This window comes from Botryllus schlosseri, chromosome 3 (genome assembly GCF_051294905.1).
Source record: "Botryllus schlosseri isolate E-star chromosome 3, Bs_hap1, whole genome shotgun sequence".
NCBI lineage: Eukaryota > Metazoa > Chordata > Ascidiacea > Stolidobranchia > Styelidae > Botryllus > Botryllus schlosseri.
Genome location: NC_137238.1, coordinates 6,457,488 through 6,477,653, shown reverse-complemented (window position 1 = coordinate 6,477,653; position 20,166 = coordinate 6,457,488). Strand labels below are relative to the sequence as shown.

Below are 20,166 nucleotides of genomic sequence, written 5' to 3'. Positions count from 1 at the left end.
TATTATCATATTGGCAATAACATGTCAACTCAAAACTTGAGTCGATCTGGGAGATGTTGTTAACAGAATAGGACTTCAGCAATTTGAAATAATTATCAATGATAAGCGAGTTACTTTTTCGAAGTGTGTGTCAAAGCAGAGCTGTGAGAGTTCACTGACTACAGAAATCAAATCATAATAAATCAATTGGCTGATTTTTAAATTCTCTCACTACCAATATTCTCTCCCACATTCATGTAAATCTACTTACTATATACACCTTATGTATGGTTCACAGGAATTAAGAAACCGTACAGAATACGCATTCGTCCGCATCATGGGATGCAAATTATTGATATGGAAATGCGATGCTAATCCTTCGTTTACTTGAACACTCCATTTTCAAATGTATGATGGCATGGCACCCCAGCCCATAGCTTAGTCGAAGAGCAATACGGAGAAGTTGTAGCGGATCGTATACGTTATTAAAATATGGCGGATTATAAAACGTAAATAAGCCATACAGTGAAGGAAAATAGAGACATTACTACACTTGCTTTTATACTTTAACCAGTGTTGGGATCAAGTCACTACCTCCGAGTCACGAATTATTGCACATTTCGACTCAAGTCACGATTCAGGTCAAATTGAATTTTAGAAGTATGAGTGATGACGGAGAAGTCATTACATTTTGCCAACTTGGCTGATGACGAATCAGTATATCAGATCGTCAATATATATATATATATGCAACAGACGTATCGCTCACACGCAAGTAGAACTGGAAGTACGTATATAGCTACATGCTGGTATTAATTTAGTATCAGCAAAATAGCCGATCAAATACAAAGCCTCGACAAATTGAAACAAATTGCAATGCTCAGTGAATGACTGGTTGCCCTCACAAGTGACATAATAGTAGTGTGAACAATCCGTACAACCATCAGATAGGGTCATTTAATTGTTACTAGATGACTTGGAACTCGTAAATTCGGTCACGAGGCAATTGACATTTCCGAAGTGCCAAGTCCTGCATCCTAACGCTGACTGAACAACTCAAAGTATGATACCGCCGGGAATTTGAAGAGAAATGCAAATACTACTTCTAAAAAGCGTTCTTTTAACCAGAAAGTTTCAACGGTGATCCGATAAAACAGATCTAACCCTCAACATAGTAAGAGTCCACTTCTCCAGAATAGGAAACGCTAAAGGCTGTGCTAGACGATGAGATGAATAATAGATGCGAAATCGTATAGTTTCAAACGTTATGATGGGCCATATTTACTGTGATAGAATATATCACATGGGCGACAATGCGGTGTGAACGGAACCACACAACCCGCTACTGAAATTATGTTCACCGAATCAATCCTCAAGAAGAGGAAATTCACCGAAGCTTCAAAGGCCAGATCACACATGCGGCCGTAAGCTTCTTCTAAGCGGGAGATTTGTGGCAATGTGTTCAGTAAGCGCCCGCCGGACTTCCGATGCAATAGGTGGCTGCGGCGAGGGTGACGGCAAATCATGAGCCTGGACCAGATTCGGCATCATTTGAGATGAAATGTAATTGGCACTAGACCACCCACTAATAGGGGTATGGGATCGTTCGCAAATATTGTGCAGAACACAGCATGTAGCGATGATTTGAGGTGCCAGGTCTATTCTTGCATCCAGTTTCTTCCCAATCATGCGCCAGCGTTCTTTCAACTTCCCGAAGGCATTTTCAACTACTATGCGGACACTGCTCAGATAGGCATTGAAAGACTCTTCAGCAGGGGCCAAATTTCTCCCGGTGTAAGGTTTCTGAAGCCATGGTAATAGCGGATAAGCAGGATCTCCAAGAATCAGCAATGGAACCTCCACATTGTTTATTTGCACTGGAGCCTGTCAAAATCAACACGTCATATGAAACAGATCAAGATGACAACAAAGCATGATAAATTGATACGTACCCTAGGTAACACATTCATGCTTTCGTAAAGTCGAGAGTTTGTGAAAATGAAAGCGTCATGACAACTTCCAGGCATGGTGACGTTAATATCCCAGAAACTGTAACAATTACATGTCAATCTGAAATCTCTGAACGGTCGAATTTTCAATGAATATACCAGTAATTATCATCAACTACTGCTTGTAACACAATAGACTCTCCTCCTTTTCTATTTTGATAATCACGCTTGCCATTTACTGGAGCAGTCACTTCTATATGGCTTCCATCAATGCATCCGAAAACCTAGAAAATGGAAAATGTTTTCCCAAAAATGTGGGGATGGAATTATCAATAAGACATCGTAGGTTCACGTTCGCATTGACATTGAACCTTTTGAAAATGTTCGCGTTCACATGAACCAGACATTTCAGGGGTTCACACCATTCTTAATACACAGTTATAATGGTGAGAATATAGAATATTTTTCGTGGGATATTTGAAACGCACAATATGTAGGTACCTGAGGAAAACCATATTTGACTTCAATTCTTCGCGCTATTTCCTTGGCCTCCTCATCGGATGGCGGGTGTATGAAGTCCGGTAATTTGAGGCATATGGTAGTGCAGAACCTAAAATTGATATTGCAAATCATAATTTTCTAGCAATGTGGTAGGCCTACTCATAAGTCTTTGACAACCTAACATAGGCACCTCAACATATCAAATCTATATACAGTGATGGAGGAACTTGCACAATGCTCGACCTAGATGATAGGCTGTAATCCTACATCACAATCAGCTACATTTGGAGAGCCTACAGAAGATTGTTGGCATAAAACTCACTAACATTTTCACAAACTTCTGCACAGTAGAAATCCCTACTCCAAACAGGTTTGCAACGGATCGGTACTCGGCGCAGGAGCCTAGTTTGTAGATTGCGATGGCCACACGCATTTCCAGAGGTATTGGTGGACGAACAGATGCACTATCTGTGCGAGAAAAAAGATTTTAACGCTTGCTCATTTGACACAACACCAGGAGAAGTGTTTTCCATATTAACTCGGCACTTATGTGAGGGCATGATATATAATCACTGTCATGGGGAACAATATAAACATTATGTGAATATCGGTGTGCTTAAATTTTTCTGCTATAAACTCATCAACAAATTTACGCCCGTATTTCCAACAAAATTGTGCTCACCTGGGCTCATTTCATTCCGTACCAATTCCGTTATCTCATAAAACGTCTCCTTTTTCATGCGAAAGTTCTCAATCCAGTCATACTCAGAATAATGTGGGACAACATCGTACCAATAACTTTGCACTCTGTATATTATTTGCAAAAGAGGATATAAATTTTGCGAAAAATCCACACCAACATCATATAGCATCCTGTACCTTCTTTTTTTCCAACAGCATCGCTGTCGTGGCAGGTGGCTCGTCCTCATTGAAAGCAAGCGCCGTAAGCTCGAAGATCTCAATTTGCGTAATCTAAAGCGTCGCATCAACTGCCTTCGCCGAAACCACGCCAGCATCACATATACAGAACTCAACAAAATTATATCAAGAGGCTCCATCATATCACAAGCTCCACTGTGGTCATGCGCGTCATGTGAAAACCGAAGTTGAAAATCGCCCGACACATCCTGCGACTTTTACTACTCAAGCGTGCTAGTACGTCATCGGCTTCGCTTCATTTGATTTTGTCGAGTGGAAGTCGAGACTCATGTGAATAGGTTTTATGTGTGGATCGGCACAACATAATTTAGCCAAATGGCTTAACACCGTCATTGAGCCAGTTCGATCCTTGTATACGCACCACTGCGTTCGCGCTCGTTCACGTTTGTAGACGAATTAAAACGCGCCAAATTAAATCCGTCCAATGTATATCTTAGTTCATTTGATGTGAAAAGTCTTTTTACTAACGTACCATTGTCGGAAACTTTCGAAATCTGCGCAGACGAGCTTTATGATGGCACGCTTGAACCTCCGAAACTACCGCGTGAAATATTTCTTGAATTGTTGCCAGGGATATCTTGAAACTCCGGGATTGGACACCTCTTTTCAAGGTGCCCTGAAGTAGGCCTATGTAGATGCAACCAAGCAGCTGCAAAAGACTTCGCAAAACATCAAGGACGTGTCTTTTGTACATATTTATTAGGAAATAACACAATAAATAACAATAGGGATGTCAGTTGTCACGGTGACGTCACAGTCAGTTGTCGTGGCGACGTCAATATGACACAATTTAGCATTTTGCAGTAGTCTTCGAAGTCAGTTTGCGGATCTTGCGAAAGTTTTTCTTCGGTGCCTCTTCAAGCATCGGTCTGGCATTCAAACGCTTGAGGTGATTTTTTGCAAAACAATTGAAAGCACTTTGCACAATAAGGTTGAAGTTCAAATGGCTAGATTTACATTTGACAAGCATGAGGTGACGAAAACGAGATGTAGAAGACACAACATAACGCATTGCATTCAAAAAAACGTTGCGCTGATTCATACAGCACATCAACTTTTTTAACGTGTCTTCATCTGCTGAAACAGCTGAGAAATACTGCACAGCCAATAATGTAATGGCAAAGCAAATTTCAGTTGGTTCAGCAAGTCCTCCACGATCTGCCATGTCAAAAATCGTTTTATATCTCTCAGGAATGCAGCCATTAATATCTGGAACATTATTAATACCGGATATGAGCACGCCTCTGCAGTCGTCACAACGCCTACGGCGGAAAATTGAGCGACCAATATATCCACTAACAAAGACTACAACAGATGCATCAGTATCGTCCACATCATTTGTGACGACAGTTTTCATGAAGTCAGCAAGCCACTGGAAATCTTCGTGGTTTGCTGATGCATCTTCCTCGCCCGGTTCACAACTGATAATTGCTCTGGACAGTCCATCCCGCTGCAGCAGGCTTAGACACCGAATTTTTTTTTCCGCCATCAGCAATTGCTTCACAGACATGAAGAAATTACCGCCATTGCTCTGCCGATACATCCCAAATCGGGCTTCGATTGGGTCGGACATTATTTTCCCGGATAATAAATATTCCACATTCTGAGTTACTTGCAGATGCTCCGTCAACGATAGCACAGCCCCCATTGTCTGAATACAGGCCATGAATGTTTCATTGCTGAGACCAGCACAGCCCGACTTTTGCCAATTCTTGAAAATGTCGATGGCTCTTCTCAAATAGGTAACACCGGGATGATCCTCACCAATTTGCAGTGGCGTGAAAAATGAATTTCTTTTCCGCACGGCTGAAATGAATATTTTGTCGCATCAGATAAAAGTCAAATTGCAGCAATAAACCTATGTAATGAAAGTTTTACCTTTACTTGGGCTTTTAACAGACATGATATTCCAAATGGTTTGGATGAATTCAACATATTTTGCAGTTTGCAGAAATTCTGGATGTCCTTTCTTTGCGAAGTGCTTTAGTCCCACTACTGTTGAATCACTAAACACACAAGCTGCTTTGTGCAAGATGCTTTGTGCTGAACCTTTAGATAGAGTGTCGCTTGATTTTGTTGGCCCATTGCCTGAGACTGACGTGGGGTATTTGCACATGTTGGTGCTTACTGATTACTTTTCGAAATGGGTTGAAGTGTATCCGATGCGTGTTAAATCTGCTCAAAATACTGCAGAAATTCTGGTGTCCCAATTTTTCACAAAATATGGGTGCCCACGAATAATTCATACTGACCAAGGGGGACAATTCGAAGGGGAACTTTTTCAGCACATGTGTTTGCTCTTTGATATTAGGAAGACTCGTACCACCCCCTATCATCCCCGTTCGGATGGACTCTGTGAGCGTATAAACAGAACGCTGCAGCAATTGCTCACTAGTTTTGTTGATGATTCTCGGTCTGATTGGGCTGACCATTTGCCCTATATTTTGATGGCTTATCGCTCAACAGTTCATCATTCGACTGGTTATACCCCAAATCGCCTGTTTCTGGTCGTGAAATATCACTACTGATATCATGTATGGTCGGCCCCCCAGTAACGACAGTGCTAAATGCTATGTGGATTATGTCAATTGGTTTCATGATGCTTGTTCAGATGCTTTCACTTTTGCTCGGGAACATCTATCCAAGTCTGCAGTGAGGCAGAAACGTGATTTTGATAGTGCGGTGAGACCGCTGGCTTTTGCCGTGGGTGACTATTGTTGGTATTTCTATCCTCCTAAAAAGAGAAAATTGTCCTCTGGATGTTCAGGACCCTATGTAATTGTTGAGCAAATTTCAGAGTGTGTTTACCGTATACAGAACGTTGGAACTCAAAATATTCGCAAGTCTCATGTTGATTACCTGATGCCTTATGATCGTGACGATGGGGAAAGTAGTGATGTTTGCGTTTTTGAACCAGTAATAGCTGATGTTTCTGATCATGGTGATGATATTTTTGATATTGTGAATGATCAGGACGCGCCTGAAACTGTATATGCTACAAGATCGAAACGTTTTGTCAGGCGTCCTAGGTATATGTTGGATTATGAGTCATGATTGTTTATTTTGATAATTGTTGTTAGTTTTTGGTTACACGTGAGAGTGAATTTTTTCATTTAATATGTAATTCCCTCTACTTTTGGGGGGAGCAGTTCGACAGCCCACCCATTAGGGGTGTATGTGATGATTGTTATTGTTATAATTGCTATTGTGATGGTACTGTTATTTCTAGGGCCGCCAAGTGTCTAGCTCCGACTAGGTGAAATGGACACTTGGTGGACCCACCACAATACATGCTTCTTATCTGAACTAGCTGCCGTGAGGACGCGAAAATAAAGCTGTTTGAAAACTAATTGTGAATCTCTTTACATCGACTATATTAGAAGGTCTTCCACATATATACTTTCTTTGGCCGATGAAATGTCTGAATGCTTTGTACAGGATTGACATCTAGCATAGGTGAATCTCTGAGGACTTCTACAACAGATTTCCGAAACGTTTACAACCAGAAATCAACCGTACACTATGCGATATTTACTATTTGGCACTGAAGCAGGTGCGCGAGAAAGTAACTTGCCAACCAATTTGTGGTTGCTATGCGTATCTAGTCACGTGATCGAAGTACTGCAAATGGCCTATTGAAACCATAGTGTCCTATATGGCGTCGACACAAGCAAATCTCACGCCTCAGTAAAATTGTATCACGTCACAATTTTCATTTGGCTACAGGCAATTTGACAGTAATTTTTGACCGGTTTGCCGAGCATAAAATTTGGTAAAACGGGTATCAATCAAAAGCTGACTCTGCACTTATGACAAAAATATAAATTTTATTCCGCTTGCGGCTCTGGAACCCCCACAATCAGCCTCGAATTTCTCATTGTTATGGAGGTTGGCATTGGGACGCAACAATGCTGTTTGGACCTCTTTCTCTTGAGCTACACTCTCGTTTCGCCAGACAGCATTGTTGCGTCATGAGCTTCTCTCTCGTTTCGCCAGACAAAATCACACCTTCCTATAAATAATCAGCTAATACAAAATCAGTATTGTTGTGTTGTATTGAACTTATAAAATCTCTAATAAACCTAACAGTTGGGCTTATCAATAGCTAATAAACTAATCACATCATCTTTGCGATACATCCTCCAATAATTTATAGCTTGACTCGTCCGAGCAAGACATTTCGGAGCTGACCTGAGCAGCGGACACATCGGATAACGATGGCTCAATGAGATCATCATATTCCTGCAAACAAAATTAGTTAAAATCTGATCACTCATATCGAATTAATTAGCACTATTCGACTTACCTGGTTGTAAAGATCGGCTATAGGTAGCGGCCCCACTTCAATCTCAACGTATATGTCCGTGTCCATCGCATACATCAATCTTTCCCTCTATTCGTCAAATTAGCAATACATGTACCGAGTAGACCAGGGGCTGGCAACATACGGCCCGGCCCGCGGACAGTTTTCCGTCTTACATTGTACTGTGGCCCGCGGCCCCAAGTCTGCCGAGATTCCCCACTACTTGCTTACTACGTCAAATTTTAGTGGCTGTATGTTATTATATACGTGTATGCGCAGCGTGCGAGAGTAGAGCTTACGCGTAAGTTCAGCGAGAAGACTTGCGTTATCGGCATTTACGATGTACCCAACCCTAATGTCGTTTGTGGTAATCATGGTGTTTGTCGAATCCAATTTTCATTTACACCAGGCTTGTATTTCTTATTTTTGATTCCGTAACCGCCGGCGTGTAGGGCGGCACTCTTCTAGGATTTTGTAAGACACCGCTTATGCCAAGTGTCGCCAACTCAAAACGGGTCGTGGGCCACTTTTCAAATTTCGTAGAGGCCGCGGGCCGCATGAACCCAATATCGAGATTTAACTTGGCCACACAGTTGAACAACGACGCTATCTCGACACCTACTCAACCCTAATGAATTGATATCTTGGTAAATTTTGGGTATCGGGCTTATCGAAGCCTTGAAATCTTAATTAAGGATTGCTCCGTGTGATGATAGATCATACCGAAGCAGACATGGCGACCAGTGTTGCCACTCTAGGTTCCCGGAAAAACACAAGATTATGTCGTAAAAAAACACTAGATTGGCGAAAAAAACACTAGATTAGTAAATTACAGCAAAAATTTCCCGTTGCAAAGTATCCATGACGTCCAAGGTACAAATCCATAGATAAGAAGTGTTCTACACATGAATTCGATGCATATACTGCAACAAAAATTAATGAAACGAATTCAATAGCGCATAAAAATCAAATATTGTCGGCATCATAAAAATTATCTTTTGATTGTACACCGTTTATCAAACATAAGTATCTTTTGCGTGGCACGTTGCTCACTACCGTACATCTGCAAACAAACAATGGGGAGATTTCCATGTGTAGCATACTTCAATTAAACGAATGCAGTGGAATGTGGCAATGCCAAGAGATTCGTCATGAGCTTCCCCAGTAAAGGGAATTTTGATTCACCGAATCCATGGTGCACATATTTCAATTTTTGCTAAAATTCGTTAGGAGGACATTGACTGATAACCTGCAGCTGATTTTGCGATCTTGCCAAAGCAGCCCATTCTTCCGACAAATCGTCAAGTTCATCAAATAATATCACGGAGGGAAACTGCACAGCTAGAGGAATGATTGATTTTACTATTCTTCGGCCTGCGTTCATTTTTTTTCAATGTATTTATGACACGAGACTCGAATTGAACAATGCAGCTGACTGGATGATCCGCGGGAATCCCGAAGGATCGTATCGCTGCAGCATGTATTATATTTTAATTGCAATTTTGTTCAATAAAACTGTCAGCCTGTCTTGGCAAATGAAAAACTGGACCGAATCTGCAGACTGAGTTCAGAAAGAAACGGCAGAGCATCAGAGCGAAATCGCTCTTGATACTCTTACTCATACTTCAAATACTCTTCATTTTTTCAGATACTTTCGCTCATAAGTACGGATTCACAGCTCACCCTGTTACGTAATAATGGCTTGTTACTGCACCACCACACAGAATTGTTGGAAAGAAACATAGCCAGAGACACCAGATCGCCTTATTAGCGATAAATTTAGCGTATAATTTAGTAGTCTAACGTTAGAATATTCATTGTTCGCATACTTGCAGAAAAACACTAGATTAGCAAAATTTTGCGAATAAAAACACTAGAACACTAGGACGACCGAAAAAACACTAGATCTAGTGTTAAAACACTAGGAGTGGCACCACTGATGGCGACGTCTGTGTGACAATGGTATTCTCAAATCCACATTGTCTTCGACACTATGGACGAGAAATGGCTTTTAAGTGATATTGCTGTCGTTAAAATACATTCGTTAAATACGATATATGCCTTGTATATGTGAATAAATGGGCGAACAAGGTATGAATTCAGCAATCAGCCCCGCCAAGTACTTAATTTACGTATATCCGGCCCGCCGACTAGAGAAGTTGCCAGCCCCCGTAGCAGACCAACACCGACAGACGGCATTGTTACGTCACCATACAAGCGCCGATGTCGCCATGTGCCGAGTTCACTGGCAACCCATGTGGTCCTGGATTGGATTACAAAAATGTGGACAGCTGACGAGCAAGTTTGCACCACAGGAACTACATTTAGTCCTGGATGAAATGTAGCTGTTCCCACAGCGATGAATTCGACTTCGGATTAGAATCGTTCGTTTGGTAGCCTACGTGAACTGAAACAGCCGACTGAACTTCATGGTTCACAAACGTAGAAAGCCTACTATATCACGTAAGCTAGATATTTCTCATATATATTGTTCCTTCAGCTTCACTGTGTTGCTGTTGATGCGATAGCTGTAATTATAGTCAGCTGTTTTATATTTATAATTGCTTTATAGGCAAAAGTGGTCAAGAAACCCACTCAATTACAAGTAAAAATAGCGACGCCTAATTGACTAGGAAAGTTTACCGCCGATATGTATCATGACGAGGATGATGAACTGTGCTTGCTTGAAGTCTTGCAGGAAGATGTTTGGCAATGAAATTTGGCAATATGTTTCAGTGGTCAGCGTTACTGATCTCACTTTCCTGTCTTTTTCTGTGTTTGCGCACGATCCGCGATGGTTAACGATAACATGTACGTTTCGTTACTTATCCAAATTTTTCGTGATTTTCTTTCATTGACGTTTTTGTTCAATGGTATTTACTCCAGGCACGCATGTGAAAGTGCACAGGCTATTGACAACGTATCATTTTAGTTCTCAAGGGGTAATTTATATGCATATTGGTTAAAACCGAAGTAGTTGGCTCCTTGAAGGGCCATTTGGCACATTTTGGAGAGCAATTGGCACTTTTGGACCAACAGCAGTTGGAAACCCTGGTGGACACCATTGCCACAATGAAGCAACACGGCCTGTGCCAAGCAGTGTACGCATAACTTCACTGTTGTCAGCCAACAACTGCTGCTGTTGAACGTTCTTTCTCCATTCTTGGCAAGCTACTTAGTAAGGACACACACTTTTTATTTCAGAATGTAGGAGAGTATTTTTCATTGTAATACAAATATCTCTACCATAATGCGTAATGTAACTTCTGGAATTCTTCATGAAGCTAGATTTCGAAAATAAGGTAATTTCATGTAAATATTTGTCAGTTTTTGGGTCAAAAAAAGTTTTTTCAGGCCAGACTACTTCGTAAGGACGAACAGTTCCACCCAAAAATTAAGATAAGAAGTACGATTCTAACAATATGCCAGAAAACACCTAATTTTCTTACGTTAGGTCAAAATTAAAATTCTTAAAGGTCAACTATATCGACCGAAACAACTTTGGCTCATTCAGTAGAGTTTTACGTGCTGATTCCAAAAATATACACCATACCTTCTGAAATTACGTATTTTCTGAGATATCGAGCAGCGAAAGTCGAAAAATGCCACCACAGACGAAAACGGTAGTAAAATCAATGAAGCATGTCGATGACGTATCACCATGAGGATTTCTGATGCTGTGGCTGTGGTGTTTGTATTGAAGTGGGATAATGTCAACCTCTGAAGCTGTGGACTCAACTGATAGCTACACGGTGTCTAGTAAATCTTATTCCGACACTATTGGGGAATTCACGTATATAGGTAAGCCATTGAATGGTATATACAATCAGGCATTACTGGACGACGAAAGTACCGTACCGTTTGGTCAAATGATTGGACTTGCGCGTATTAGTGTAACGCATGCATGTAAGATTGTGCGGTATGCTGGCGATCTAAGCTTGAAGACCGATACATATAACTAATACATGTGGACTTTTCAGAGCCGCTAGACCTGACTAGATTCACTCAAAGGAATTCAGCTCCGCCGCATGCACTGGATCCGTAGTATTTCGACGTCGCTGATCAGTTCTCACAGACTGCTACTTCCACTTTATCTTTGTATGTAATAAAATGGCTTTACTCAAAAGCTTTTCCTGGATTCTAATACATACAGAAAAGTCGAAAGCTTTTATTAGGTTCTAATAAATACAGAATCGCAAAAATTATAATATCATAGAAGGAAATTATCTCAATAAATCTCTGAATAAATGATATTCCTAGGATTCTTCGGCGAATTTTCTTTTTTTGATGTTATGCCCCAGCATGATGCCCTCGGCCAGGATTGTCAATGTTTCTGAAATAATAATTTACAGCAGAAATTCAATCATATACACTTACTAACACTCCATTTACTTTATTTTTATTGTAACACCGGTTCAATATATATGTGAAAGCCAGCAGCAGGACAAGAGTTTTTTATGTAAGCCTAGATCAGGGGTGGTTGTTTGAAGTTACAAAACTCTGAATTTGTTGGGAAAACTGAAGTTGAAATAATAATTACCTACCGTGACACGGCATCATCGTGATGTATGGCTTGATCTCGTTGCAATCTTGCACGTACAGCAGCAAGGGGGGGGGGGGGGTTCTGGCCACACCTCATGGTCAACTGGTCAATGATTGAATGACAGATGTGCCTCCAGTTCTTCACCATTGTACAGCATCCTTTGCGGTAGAGAAAGTGTGATGGCAAAGTGCTCCTACTCCGACTACAGCAGCTTATTGAAAAACACTGTACATCGGTGAGCACAGCAGCCTTCCTTATATTGGACTGCAAAAGGGTCTTTATGGACTTGCTTTTCTTCTGCTCTTTGCATCTGTTTTCATTGAAGTGCGGGGCAGCTAGCCGCCCTCGTCCTTACCGAGGTGGCGTTTCCATGGGATCAATACATGAGATGGAAACAGAACTGCTTGCCTTGCACGTTGGCTTCTGTACTTCCTCTACACAAGCCATCGCAAATTATAAGAACCTAAAGTACCATAAAATGAAGATCGAATAGTCCAGTCGGGCATGACGAATCAAAACAACGCAGCACCAGGTAATTTAGGCGAAGACAACAACCAACGATTGACTTGGACATCCCATTCAGTGTTCCATGTATCGGCAAAATCCTCATGGTAGTACGTCATCGACACGGTTGCTGATTTTACAGCCGTTTCTCAGAGGTCGGCAGTTTGCACTGCGATATCTCAGAAAATACGTAATTTTAGAAGTTAGGATGTATATTATTGGAATCAGCATAAAAAACTCTACAAAATGAGATAAAGTTGTTTTGGTCGATATAGTTGACCTTTAAGGTCGAAAAATGTCAAAATTGAGATTCCGAAATCCCCATTAATAAGGTCCTTGGTCTGACCCGTCCGGTTATAGAAGCCACAACCGATCAAGAAGCCGGACGCTTCACCATTACGCTATCCGTAACGTATTTAAAATCAATATGGTCATGATGCTGTCAGCACAATCAGCAAATCTATCAACATATCGCTGCTCACAGACTCATATTCACATCCAGTTGTAAGAATCGGGGCAACCGAGTTGCATCCCTTAAGCCTATATCAGACGAGGCGATGTCGGCGGGGCGTTAGTGTTTGTTTTATCATCGCTGCCATCGCTGGAATCGCCGGCGATTTTAATTGACAGTGTCAATTAACTCGGCGACATCGCCGGCGATGAGAGAAGTGAGAGATGCGCTCATGCGTATCCATATATAAACCGGTGTCGAGACTTGAATAGCGTCACTTTTGCTCAAGCCGTTTAGCGGACGGACCTTCTGGCGAGGCATTGCGAAACGAATTACTGCGATGTAGTACTAAATTATTGAGCTGCTTCACTTGTCCAGTATAGGCCGGCGTTGCAAAATCGGATACACCCACCACCTTCAAGTAGCACCAGCACGCGCACATTCTTCTGCAGCTATCATTGCAGTCAAAACTCGTGCTACTTTCAACTGTTTTGACCTACCCTTACAAATACCATACTACCATGGTTCCGAGAAGGTTTCATTCGACAAGACATTGCAACATGAACACATTGTACAGGCATCATAACCATATTGCAGAATTAATTTCGAATATTTTCGGCTAGTTGTTACTTTATTTCTGGATAATGTTGACCAGACGTGACTTTTAACTTCAAGTCGAAAGAAAAAATCGTCAGCTCGACAACCAAAACGGACAGTGTACCCCTTGTTATAGGACTGGTAGCACTCTAAAGTTGTTCTGTCAAAGGTCCAAGCAAATATAAACCAGCCAACTCTAGGCCCTAAATGTATGTAGCTCCGCTGCACAATTGGGATTCTTCGGAATATTTATTCTGTTCGGATTTTCTGGAATATGGACAAGATTTTTCAGAGTTGCATGGGTATTTGGATGAGACTGTTCGTATTCGGAAGGATTGCTCCTCAGAGCTTTGAGCTGTCGGATGGATTCGGATTCTCAGAAATCACTATCCGACCATCACTGATCATAATACGGTAGTACATTGTACAATGTACATGTACAAGTACAGTGTACCTGACCTGTACAACAACAAAAAACCGATTCGCAGATGTCATGTCAATCATCCGCGAGCAGGTTTAAATGCAACGGGTCAACGCCTTCTGAAACTAATCAAGTGCAACGATCTCTCACATGATAGTAGAGAAATTATCGGCCGACGTCGCCGGCATCGCCTCGTCTGATACGGCCTTAAATTGACGAGAACGGTCATTCTCGTCTATGTTTCTGACGCGTGTACGTTATCATCAAACCAATGTTTAGGTTGTTTCAAATATACAAATACATATTTATTATTTTCCAGTAGTCGGTAACTATATAATCGAATAGCAATATTGTTTGTTTGTTTTATTACATCATTGGCGCTTATCGCAATTGTAGTCATTTGCGCCCAGTACATGAATTTCATAAATGTCAGATGTCTTTGTGCTTTTGCTCCTTGAACGCGATCTTTAGCTGACATCTTTCGAGAGTTCGGCTCTCTCTTCGTCTGGGCTTTTCAATGCGCTGTATTACAGCGGGATCCGCGATGAGGAGCTCAGATAAACCTCCGTCACATAGAAACATGGCAGAGCCGAGACTCGAACCATCGATGTCGTGACTATAGTGTACAGCCCGCTTTTCGAGCCAACACTCTTCAGGGGTAATTGTCGGCATAAAGAGAATTTCAAAACTTACATATAAATACATTGCATACAGCCAATTGTGATGTCATAGAAAGTGCAGACAAACCGCGAGCGCAGCTAGTGGCCAATTTTTAGCTGAAGCAACCGTTCCTTCTGCTGGCATAAGCGTGGTTGATTGATCTTAATGAATGTCGATTCCAGCGCGGACTAGTGGAAAAGTGTGCGGCCTCTACCCAAAATTTAGAATCTGTCGTCACTATAGTAATTGGCGCAAGTAGCATGCTCAGCTAAATGCCTGCCAATGGCAGAGTTCATTGCCACGGCCTGATTGTGTTCCAACAACCTTAGGTCAGTTTCAGTTTCAGCGGCCTGTCCCTGGGAATTTAATGCACGTAGTCTAAGAACGCGCGGTAAATGTTGTTTGATACGTTCCGACAAGCGCTGAGTTGTTCTTCCTACGTACCGACAATCACAGTGGCACTTGAATTCGTAAACTATATTGCTTTGTTGAGAAGCAGGAAGAACATCTTTGCGCATTGCAGGAAGCAATTGTTTGGTTGTAAACACAACATTAGTTTTTACGTTATCGTAACAGCGATTTACAGCAGAAATCAATTGCTTTTCAAACCGGGAAGAGATGGGGCCGAGCCACGGTAATACATTTTCCTTAGACCGTGTTTTGTGATTTGTTAGGAGACAATGTTTTGTGATTTGTTGGGATTGAAATTCCTGAGTTTTCTGTCAACAAAACTCTTGATGTGTACGGGGTACCCGTTATCGATTACAATTTTATGGATATATTCTAGCTCCGCGTATTCAAGGCTCTGTGCACCGACGTGCCAATCAAATTTAGTTTACGGCGATTCGGGCTAAAATAATTCCAGCGTATATAATGCCCTGTAAACGTTGGCTTCCGGTAAATCGAAGTGACGAAGCTAATACCCCGTTTTCCACTAGAACGTCTAAGCATGGTAACGTCTTATTTTGACAGATAACGAAGGTGTCGTCGACATAGCGACGGTACATGAATGGAGGCTTGGTTTCATCTGCCGCGAAAAGTCTGTTTTCATGGAATCTCATAAATATATTTGCTAAAATCGGGCCAAGACGGCTACCCATAGCTACACCGTCGGTTTGCATGTAGATGGTATCGTTAAAACTAAACTCAACAGAGCAAGTAGCCGTATCAAGAAGTTCAACTAACACTTTACGCGAGAAGGAAGGTGGTGCTAAATCACCACCACTATCTAGCGCGTCCGCACAGATATCAATGGTCTCCTTCAGCGGCACGTTCGTGAAGAGGCTAACGATATCATATGAACCGAGATACATATTCGAGTTTGGAAGGTCGGTGGTTTTCATCTCGTGCGCGAATGAAAACGAATCAGCGACGCAATGCGAATCACACATGGAACGCACTAGTTCCAAAATACCGATAACCAATTCGCGAGCTTGTGCTGCGCCGATCCAATCATAGAAAGAATTGGTCGAACGGGCACGTTGGTTTTATGAGTTTTTGGCAGTCCGTAAATACGCGGCCTCTGTGCCCCGACCGGTCTGATGGAGGCGTAGACCTCAGGTGTTATGGAGCCGTTTTTCTCCAGGCTGAATAGTCGGCGCTGTATCCGTCTTTCGATCTTCGCGATGTTATCGAATTCAGCAGCGGGGCCAAGTGTCTTGAATTTTGATTCGTCACCCAAGATTGCTTCCATTTTGAGTATGAGAGAGAGAGAGAGAGATATGGTATTCTTTTCGCCTGCACCATCGAGATGCTTTGACGACGGAGATGCGATACGGCCTTTATAGTAAGGTCATCTAGTCTGCACCCCCGGTTTGTTTCTCCTCCAGGCTATCCGTGATTGCTGAGCGCCTAGCAGGATAGCCGCGGATACCAGTTTTCGAGTCTTTGGTCTGACCCGGCCGGGGATCGAACCCATGACCTACCGATCGAGAAGCCGGACGCACAACCATTACACTATCTCGCTCGGTTGTCCGTTTGTTCAGGATTACAACCCCAGAGCCCTTATCCGGTTTGCTAATGTGAGAATGTCCGGATTTTGTCGCAATGCTTTTATTGCACGAAAGCATTCCTTCGTCATTAAAAAATTTGCCGAATCAATAGGATATCCATACTAGGCATGTGCCAAATCACTCAATCTTGCTTTGAGGGCAGGCAAATTATCAGCGGAGTTCGCTTTGCGATGATATAGTTGAGCCATTACCACTTCAAATTCTGCGAATACCTCTTCACTTTTTATGGTAGTAGGTGGTAAACAAAAGTTGAGACCATGAGACAGTACAAACTCTTCAGTGGACGTGAGCTTGTAGTCCGATAAGTTAACAATATTTTTCCCGTCAGGACTAGCAGTGTTACCAAAGCGTTGGATAATATGACGGCTCAAGTTCCGTTCATTCTTAGCCAAGTTCTCTTTTTCCTTTATGGTATCTATAGTTGCCAGGTACCGGGTGAACCGAATCAAATCAAAGAATGATAAAAATCCACGAATTTCCTTCTGTAGTGACCGACATATACGATGTAAGGTAGCAAGCAACTTGTTGTTCTTGTCGATTTCATCATATATAAATGCACGATCAATATTTGGGGGTGAGGCGTGCTCGAGACCTCTCTATCATACCTTTGATAAACTTCGGTAACGTCTTTTTGGCGATATAAGCCTTCAAAAAGGCTGTTGTAGATAAAGCAGTTCTCAATCTTCCCCGACTCTTTATCAGCGTATTGATGGTAATTAGCTGCTGCTTGTTGTACCGTTTTCGGAAGTATTTGAAGAGACTCTTTGGGGTACAGAACTTAAATATACATTTTAATAATATAATCATAGTAAAATATATTAAAACCCGAAGCTTTTCGAGCAGACACTTTTCAAGGGCAATCGTCAGCAAATGGAGAATTTCAAAAATATGTGTCTAGCTACATTGCATAGAACGAATTATGACGTCATAGAAACAAACAACATGAAATACAGGCAAACCGCGAGCGCAGCTAGTGGCCAATTTTTAGATTCACTATAAATTCCTTCTGCTGACACAAGCGCGGTCGGTCGATTTTAACAGAAGTGGTCAAAGTAGTCAAGAAAGCTACTCAAGTAGAAGTAGCGACGAAAAAATCTACTCAAGTACAAGTAGAAGTACTTCTTTCATGAGCAACCTAAAACTACTTGAAGTAGAAGTAGAATTGACTGTCTTTAAAAGTACTCAAGTAAGTAAGTAGTTGTGAAAACGATCCTGATTGGATGGATTATAAAATGGTGCAAATTGAGCTAGATGTGATTGGTGACGAACTCGATTCATATTGATGCATACCAGCAGGTATCCAATTTTCGATGACATAAGCATTCGTCCACATCATGGGCTGTAAATGATAGTATTGATAGGGAAATGCGATACTGATCCTCTGTTTTCTCGAACAACGCGTTTTGGAAAATAGCATGGTATGGCGCCATCTCCCTGTAAGGCCCGTAGTTTAGTCGAAGAGAAATATGGAGGAGTTGTATAGGATACGGTGTTAACACTTTGCGCGATTAGTAAACGTTAATAAAAAATATGGTGGACCGTAATAATGCCATATTGTGTAGCTTTTTTTCCAGAAATTGAAGGCATTACAGCACTTGCTTTTATACTTCAACATGTGTGTTATTCGGACAAAAGAACTGATATTAACTACAACTCGAAGTATATGATACTGGGAGTTGAAAGTGAAATATAAATTTTATTTCTAAAAGCAGAATATGTATTTCATGTTTTTAGTCCAGAAAGTTGCAAAGGTGGTATGCTAAAACAGCTCTAAATCTAAAAAAAAATCAAAGTCCACTCTTCCAGATTAGGACACGCCATGGACATATATATGCTAGATTACGATATGACAAGAAAATGCTAGATTGCGAAACATCAGTTTCAAACGTTATGATGAGTCATATATACTGTGATGAATTATTTCATATGGGTGAAGGGCGACAATGTGGTGTGAACGGAACCAAGCCAACCCTCCACCTAAATTATATTCACCGATACTTTCGTGACATCATACTGGTCATTCCGTATCCACTGCACGCGAAGCGCGACGAAAATTCGTTGCTTTACTAAACTTTTATGAAAATTAAATGTTAATACTCCGTGAAAACAGCTCCGAAAGTCCTCAGGCTATCTTCCTGATTGGGAGATTGAACTACTTCTACTTGACAAACTGAAAATAGCGAAAAGTAAGTAAGTAGATCACAAAATATTAGGAAGTAGAAGTAGAAGTAGCGAAAATCAGATCTACTTGAGTAAGTACCAGAAGTAGAGGAAAGCTACTTGAGTACTTCGAAAAAGTAGAAGTACTTCGTTACTGACCACCTCTGGATTTTAATATAAGTCGATTCCAGTGCGGACAGATGGAAATTGGTGCGGCCTCTGCCTAATATAGAAAATCTTTCATCTCGATAGTTTTTAGCGCAAGTTGCATTCTCAGCCAAATGGTTGCCGATGGCAGAGTTCATAGCCATGGCCTGATTACGTTCTAGTAATCGCAGATCAGTTACGGCTGCGTCTTCGCGAGAGTCCAATGTGCGTGATCAAATAACGCTCGGAACATGTTGTTTGATGCGTTCCTGCAAGCGCTGAGTTGTTCTTCCCACGTACCGACAATCACCGTGGCACTTGAAATCATAGACCAGTGGTTCCCAACGTGGGCGATATCGCCCCCCAGGGGGCGATTTGGCGATCTAGGGGGGCGAAAATGACGAAGGGGGCGAAAATGGACAAAGGGGGCGACGGGGGGCGATAGGGGGGCGATGACGCGTAAAAGCGGCTGACCTTTTTTTTTTTTTTTAGTTATCCACCTAGCAATGCGGAGCGAAAAAACGTTATTTTCAGCTCTGAGCGGGGAAAGCTGACCTTTTTTTTTAGTCAACCCGCCGGTGATTACAGTCTGTATGCCCAATTATGGTGCACAAAAAATTTGGGGGGCGATGATCGGTGTTGACCTTGAAAAGGGGGCGATAGGTCGAAAAAGGTTGGGAACCACTGTCATAGACTATATATTGCTTTGTTGAGAAGCAGGAAGAACATCTTTGCGCGTTGCAGGAAGCAATTGTTTGGTGGTAAACACAACATTAGTTTTTATGTTATCGTAACAGCGATTTACAGCATAAATCAATTGCTTTTCAAACCGGGAAGAGATGGGGCCCAGCCACAGTTAAACCGGCACGGGTAGGTTTCAGGATCTGAGGTTTATCAATCGCAGATTCAATGAAAACATACATACTTCTGAGCCACCATAAAATTGAAAAGTGACTACAGTAGCTCATATTGAACAAGTACCTAATCCAGTAAGTCGTTT

At 41.7% G+C, this 20,166-nt stretch overlaps 2 protein-coding genes across 3 annotated transcripts; both read right to left on the bottom strand.

The window, feature by feature from the left end:
- Positions 1 to 28: 28 nt before the first annotated feature.
- On the bottom strand, positions 29 to 3,651 carry LOC145435679 (uncharacterized). 2 transcript variants are annotated; one of them, XM_080312979.1, is made up of 7 exons: positions 3,309 to 3,651; positions 3,112 to 3,236; positions 2,756 to 2,897; positions 2,430 to 2,538; positions 2,088 to 2,212; positions 1,932 to 2,028; positions 29 to 1,863 (listed from the first exon to the last, which is right to left on the bottom strand). In XM_080312979.1, the coding sequence occupies exons 1-7, from the start codon at positions 3,488 to 3,490 to the stop codon at positions 1,390 to 1,392; spliced, it is 1,254 nt and encodes a 417-aa protein (XP_080169105.1). In that variant the 5' UTR covers positions 3,491 to 3,651; the 3' UTR covers positions 29 to 1,389. The 2 variants fall into 2 exon arrangements, with proteins under 2 accessions (XP_080169105.1, XP_080169104.1); XM_080312978.1 differs by having other exon boundaries at positions 3,112 to 3,651.
- A 385-nt stretch (positions 3,652 to 4,036) lies between these two features.
- LOC145435678 (uncharacterized) lies at positions 4,037 to 5,378 on the bottom strand. Its single transcript, XM_080312977.1, has 2 exons — positions 5,247 to 5,378; positions 4,037 to 5,174 (listed from the first exon to the last, which is right to left on the bottom strand). Exons 1-2 carry the CDS (start codon positions 5,269 to 5,271, stop codon positions 4,159 to 4,161), a joined length of 1,041 nt encoding a protein of 346 aa, XP_080169103.1. The 5' UTR covers positions 5,272 to 5,378; the 3' UTR covers positions 4,037 to 4,158.
- Between the last annotated feature and the right edge of the window lie 14,788 nt (positions 5,379 to 20,166).

Excerpts from the sequence above, each read along its gene's own strand:
- LOC145435679 (XM_080312978.1), bottom strand. The coding sequence starts at position 3,490 with ATGATGGAGCCTCTTGATATAATTTTGTTGAGTTCTGTATATGTGATG. Across the intron at positions 2,213-2,429 it reads TCAAATATGGTTTTCCTCAG|GTTTTCGGATGCATTGATGG; the intron begins GTACCTACATAT and ends TCCATTTTCTAG. Across the intron at positions 1,864-1,931 it reads GCATGAATGTGTTACCTAGG|GCTCCAGTGCAAATAAACAA; the intron begins GTACGTATCAAT and ends TGATTTTGACAG.
- LOC145435678 (XM_080312977.1), bottom strand. The coding sequence starts at position 5,271 with ATGTCTGTTAAAAGCCCAAGTAAAG. Across the intron at positions 5,175-5,246 it reads TGTTAAAAGCCCAAGTAAAG|CCGTGCGGAAAAGAAATTCA; the intron begins GTAAAACTTTCA and ends TATTCATTTCAG.